At 33.3% G+C, this 6,547-nt stretch overlaps 1 protein-coding gene across 1 annotated transcript; it reads left to right on the forward strand.

Moving 5' to 3' along the window:
- Nucleotides 1-881: 881 nt before the first annotated feature.
- LOC126695595 (nuclear cap-binding protein subunit 2) lies at nucleotides 882-6,547 on the forward strand. Its single transcript, XM_050392414.1, has 8 exons — nucleotides 882-1,116; nucleotides 1,968-2,191; nucleotides 3,316-3,454; nucleotides 3,529-3,562; nucleotides 4,568-4,678; nucleotides 5,522-5,569; nucleotides 5,702-5,808; nucleotides 6,199-6,547. The coding sequence occupies exons 1-8, from the start codon at nucleotides 1,099-1,101 to the stop codon at nucleotides 6,271-6,273; spliced, it is 756 nt and encodes a 251-aa protein (XP_050248371.1). The 5' UTR covers nucleotides 882-1,098; the 3' UTR covers nucleotides 6,274-6,547.

The following is a 6,547-nucleotide window of genomic DNA, read 5'->3' on the forward strand; positions in this document are numbered from 1 at the left end:
GTGGAAGAATAAACGAGTAAACAACGAAAGAACAAAGTGATTTAGAAAACAAATCTCAATATCGTGTTATCCTTGTTTTAGGATATTCCGTGTATAAAACAAATACAACCATATATGATATTTGCTCGTAACTCTATATCATATCATATCATATAATTTATATTTTTATATTATAAAAATTGGGTTTTAGAAGTTGAGGTTGTGCCAAATGACTATTTTTTTATATGCGACAAGTAGTTGCACAATTATTAATTATTAAATTAGGTAAAAAATGGTAGAATTTCTTATTGACGAATAAGAGATATAAGATTTGACCTTCGTTGACATTAAAAACTAATTGGTGTTTTTGTTTGATAATAAAAAACAATAATAAAAAGTAAACATCATAGGTTTAATAATTATCTCTAAAAAAAATAATTATTAAATTATTTTATTTCATTAATTATAATGAAATAAACCAAAAAAAAAACCAAAATTTTTTATTATTAAAAGTGAAAATTCTACTCCAATTAAAATTCTATTTTTATATTAGTAATTAGTAATGGATACGATAATTTAATTTTAAGTAAAATTCTATTATCTAATTTAAAATTTTTGAAAAATTAAAATAAAACGAATTTTCTTTTAATTATGTTAATAATCTAACATAATATGCTTATATTATATATTTACAGTCTTTTATATTCATAAAATTTTTAATTAATCCACAAATAGAAAGCTATTAAAATAAAAAAACACACGCACCAACTGATACCCCCCCCCCCCCCCACACACACACAAAACTCAAGCCAGTTCGACGTTCGAACCTAACAAATCAAATGGACAAGGAGAGATAAAAGGAAAGCAAATCAGCGCGAAACAACAGGTTCTCTCTCTCTCTGTGTGGAGTGTGCGTTTCATAAAATATAGGGTTTTAGAGTGAACCTAGGGTTTTTCTTGTGTGGACAAAATTTTCACGAAATTTGATAATGTAGTTACGATTAATTGTTTATAGCAGCAATCGTATATTAGTGTAGTGGATTTGCGAACTTGCGGATTGATCATTTTTTTGTGGAGCATAATTCTCGAATTTCAGCTTCAAGCTTAGTTCGGAGGGCCATGGCTTCTCTGTTCAAGGTAAAATCGCTGCCCTCTTTTTATTTATTTATTTTTTTAGTAATGTTTGTAAAATGTGTTTAAGTTTTCGTATATTAGAGCCGAAAATTTTTAGATTTTCAAAACTTGAAGTAGAATTGTTTTTTTTGTTTATTAATTTAAATAAAGAGGTAAATGGGTTTGAAATAGTCGGCTTGTTTGTTTCGGAATTTGAAATAAAGTGTGTGAATTTGAACTGGGATGAGTAGGAAGTTCATATTTAATTGTGTTAAGAAGGGTAAGATGTTCTTGCTTTTGGAAATGCGCATTTTCGAGAGTGGCTGTGGTTGTCCCATGAAATTTTTGACCTTGTCGGTTGTCATGATAGTATATTGTAACTAAGAAGGGGGCAATTCAAGGATGGGAAATAGCATAATAGAAGATTGAAGCAAAAGTATATCATGGATTCTTGTGGATGAATTTAGTTTTTTTGACTTATCTGTTATTGTTTTTAGAGGACAAACTAAATTGGCCCTAATTGTTCTGTGCATGTGTTTTAGGTTTCTTGATCGATATGTTTTTTTCGATTGGTTTTTATACGTGGTTCTAATTGCATATATTGTTTTATTTTATATTTTGAAGTGCCTAAATGCCATGAAGTAAAATTGAGCATTAACACCGCTCTCTCAATTCTCCCTCCCCTCCCAAAAAAAAATCAGTGCTTGTTAAAAATCAAAGTATTTTTACTTTATTTATTACCAGACTATTCTGTTCTTTTTGATGAAAAAGACCGTGATGACAATTCAACAGTCACTGTGTGCTTGAAGTTATCAGTCATTGTTCTTAAACTATTTATGTAACTAACTGATCATCTTGTTTTGCATTATTTTTAGGATCCAACAAAGCTTTCAGCATATAGGGATAGAAGGTTTTCTGGATCACAAGAAGACTTTGAACATGCACTCCTGGCATCAATAACTGTCTATGTGGGGAATATGTCCTTTTATACAACAGAAGAGCAAGTTTATGAGCTTTTCTCCCGAGCTGGAGAAATTAAGAAGATAATTATGGGCTTGGATAAGAACACAAAAACACCTTGCGGCTTTTGTTTTGTCTTGTAAGGCTCTGTACTTCTTAATCGTTAACATATTGGAAAGAAGTTTTGATGGTATAAATAGTCTAACTTTCCTTCCAACTCTTGCCCCTTTTTTTGGGTTGGTTTACAAAATTTTAACTGGACTAGCCAGATGGCTAGTCCATTTCTAATGCTCTTATATGTTAATTTTGGTTGGTTAACACTTTTTAAGCGATTTCATTGACTGTTTTAATCTTTCATAAGCTAAGACAGTCCAATGTGTTTCTGTAAAATGTTTAAGCTGCTTCATGCTTCATCACTTCCTATTCTGTATGTCACATTTGGACTTTTTAAAAGTAATTTTTGTCGTTACTGCATGTCAATCCACTCACACCAAGCTTTCTAAGAAGTGATGGCAGCCTGAATGGACAGTTCTAAATCAAATATAACTCAATTCTTGTCAACCTGACATGTACTGAAACTAGCATATCAATTTGATTATGATACATATCCATCCCTCATCTATTTTTTTATTGGTAAGTTTACACAAGCACCTGGTGAATCTTGAACCCATGACCTCATCCTCTACCTTGCTTTAACAAGGGGAGGAGGTGCCATTTTAGCTAGAGCTTATTGGTATGTTTGCTTATTATATCATAAAAAATATAGTTTGTTGCTGAGCATATTAAATCTAGAATTTCCTTTAGTTAGTTTTTCCTTTTGTGTATCTCTTGTATACCTATCATGTATGGTATTTTCTATATGTGTCCCTGCTTGTTTATTTACTCTCTAAAGTTGGTTCTTTTGCATGCTTTGATATAAATAAACTATTTGTTATCGTGAGTTGCAATTTTCCATAATTAATATTCACTTTATTCTATTACTTATCAAAAAAATAAAAATAAAATTCACTTTATCTATTTTATGAACTTGATAATGCCAATACCCAGATTTATTATTTTATTCTAGTATTGGATGGGGCAAGTTGCTTGTATAATGTTTATTTTTGGTAATCCATTCATGAAATTGTCATATCTTGGTACCATTTGTCATGAATTATGTGCTTTATATTGGTAATAAGTTGTGAAGAGGATGCCAGGTTTCTTGCAGCAACTTATTTATTATAACTAAATCTCCTTATTGATCATTAAGTTTGTGCTTATCAGATTCTACTCTCGAGAAGATGCTGAGGATGCTGTCAAATATATAAGCGGCACAATTCTCGATGATCGCCCTATTCGTGTTGATTTTGACTGGGGATTCCAGGAAGGAAGGCAATGGGGCCGTGGGCGAAGTGGTGGGCAGGTAAGCTGCTGTGCCTGAAATTTATTGCCAAACATTACCCTTTTACTTGCTTTAATTTAGTCTTGTTCGTACAGGTGCGTGATGAATATCGTACTGATTACGATCCTGATATCCTTTTGGCAGTGGCATTTTAGTTTAACATATCTGTAATGTCTTACAATGTGGTGTTTTTGTCATGATAGTGCTGATTTTTCTGAGCAGTCATGTTTTTACTCAATAATATTTTCTTGAGTGTATAGTAGGAACTAGAATCCTCCTAGGTGAAGGGTGCTAGAGTGGCATATATAAAGAAGTAAAGATCATTCATGACAACTCTAGGAGCTTCCAAATGGGACATGCTTGATTTTTAAAGTAAGTCTAACTTGTTCTGGGATTGAGTTCATTACTATTTGGGATTTGTCAAAAAGAAGAAGAAAGATTTCATTGTCATTTGAGGTTCTAAGTTGTTGGGATGTATATGACAGTGGATGTTTGTTCTGTCAACCTAAGCACATTTGCATTCCTCTTTAGTGCTTCTTTTCCATTTGTCAAATTTTGGTTAAATTGCACCTTTGAGCCTCCAACTTTGACCCTTTTTTCAAAATCATCTTTTGCTGATTTTCTGGTGTTCAGATGATTTTGAAAGAGAGAGAATAGCTTAGGGAATTCAAATTTATTCCCAATCTGTTAATCATGTGTGTAGCACTTGCAAATCACACTTGTTGCTGATTGGGCCCTTTTTTTTCTTTGTTCAGATTTATTTACATGTAGATTTGATGCCATCTGAGTGTCCTTAATTAAATGAATTCTGTTTGCCACATTAGCATTTTCCATCAATCAATGGAACGGTGATTACTTTTTGGAAATTTTAAAAAAATATAAGGTCTAAAATGAAACACTTAAAACTATAGGAATGATTTTAAAAACAAGGTTTAAAATTCGAGGATCAAATTCAAATGTGCAATTTAGCCTCAAATTTATATATGGTATGTCTTGCAAATTTACTTCATTTGACTTGTGCTCTCAAAAGAAAAGTTGTCTCAAGTTGCTGGCATGCATTTGTTCCCTTGCTTTCTTAATCATTTGCTGTAAAAACTTTAGACATGCTCGATTAGTTTCCTTAATATGTTATACGTAGAGGAGGTTATGGGAAGTTAGTACAGAGAGAGCTGGAAGCACAAAGGCAGCTTGTAGATTATGGTGCTGGTTCCTTGGGCTCTTTCCCACCAGTTATGCCACCTCAGTGTAAGTTATTCCGAGCCTTTTCATATATAGATCTCTAGGTTACAAAATACACCCATGTCCATTTTAATTTTCATGTGAATCCTGGTTGACTATTGATTATTCAATCAATTGTAAGGTTGTTGTATTGGTAAATTGTTTACATGTGTGGACAAATGTACAGCTAGTTTTTGTTATTGAGAAGAAATGCACAATGAAAAATAGACAACTGTTATAAAAGGAGGATCAAGCATCATGGAAAAGCGACTGGACCTAGAGAACCATTGTTTGAAATAATGTTATTCAGTTGACAAATTGTTTACCTTGGTTCAAAGTGCCCACCTGGATTACCATGATTCCCTCTCTATTATACAACTCATTCTTGGTTATATTTTTAAAATTATTTTTTTACAGAAAAAAAGGAGGGGGGGGGTGGGGGGGGGGGGGGTGGCAGTTCAGAAGTTTATTTTTGGTTAGTAAAAGCACGCTTTTTTTGCAGAGTGCTAATAGATTGATGGTAGTTCCTTTTCACCTACTATCTCTTAAATATATTTATTCTTGCTGGCAAAACAAACTTATGTACAAAATTCTTGGAAAACCACATTAGTCCTAACGTGACATGTGACCCCTTTACATGGCAAGGAGTGGCATGAACCTAATCTTTCACCAAGATCACTTTTTTTTTTTTATTTTCCTTTGGTTTTTGAAGTCATTCAGGGTTTTGCATATTGGGCCCTTAGAAAAGCTTTATTGTTGGCATAAATTTTAATCTATTATGCATACTTATCCCACCCCCTCTCCCCTCGTTAAATCTATTATGCTTTAAAATTACTGCTTCAACAATCACTTGACTGTTAAGTCTTGCAGATGGTAGACATGGTGGAAGCCATGGTCATGGGGGATCTTATCGTAGAGGTAACTGCTTTTTAAGAATATGTATTATTTGATTTTTTTTAGGTCCATACAATTGTTTGGTTCATTTATGTATTGTATTAGACTTTCATATGGTTGGAGATTGTATTCTAATTGATGTCTCTTATGACACAGATTACCATAGGAAGCGACACCGAGATGATGACCGCCATGGGCATGAGACCTCAAAGAGAATCTCAGATCATGAATCCAGGAGAAGTTCTGATCATGACTCGAGACCGGTAAATTCCTAATGAATTGGCGATATTCATGTGGTTATTTTTCAGTTTTTTTTAAAAATGGACTGTTTGAAAAGGTTGTTCCTAAAAAATTTGGGCTAAAAAAAACTGTTCTTTGATAAGGTGCGGTTTTAAACCACTCTCCCAAATGGGTATGTGCACATAACACATGGTTGCAATTGCCAACCTGTTGCAAACATCTTACCACATAGTTTATATAATGTGCTTCCATTTCATTAAATTGTCAACAAGTGATAACTGCCATGACAAGGTGGCAACAGCCACAATTGTTGGCATTGGTAGAGGCCAGGAATCATGGATGCTATGTACTTCTGTTGTAATTTTTTCAATATTGATATTTTCTATCAATTTCACATTGTTTTGATGTGACAGGAAAAGAATCCCCGATTCCGAGAGAGTGGTGACTCTGATGATGACGAGGAAGATGATCGGAAGCGACGAGCCTAGTAACATTCGTGTTACTGTATTTTGATCTATACGGTGACTTTTTGTTGGCATTTCTGTTCTGTGGTTCGATAAGAAAACATGTTTCCAAATTTAGTAATGTTTCAATGTGATAGTGCAACAACTGGAAAACATCAGATTTTGCTTTTTATTTGAAGCATTTTCACTGCTATGTTCAGTTTCTGAATTTGAGGGTGGTTTTCTACATGGAAAAAATGAACTGGAGATGTGAAAATAGTACGTTAAGAAAATGCAGCCGTTGGCACATTCACTTCAA

The sequence above is a fragment of the Quercus robur genome, chromosome 8, assembly GCF_932294415.1.
Source record: "Quercus robur chromosome 8, dhQueRobu3.1, whole genome shotgun sequence".
In the NCBI taxonomy this organism is placed as follows: domain Eukaryota; kingdom Viridiplantae; phylum Streptophyta; class Magnoliopsida; order Fagales; family Fagaceae; genus Quercus; species Quercus robur.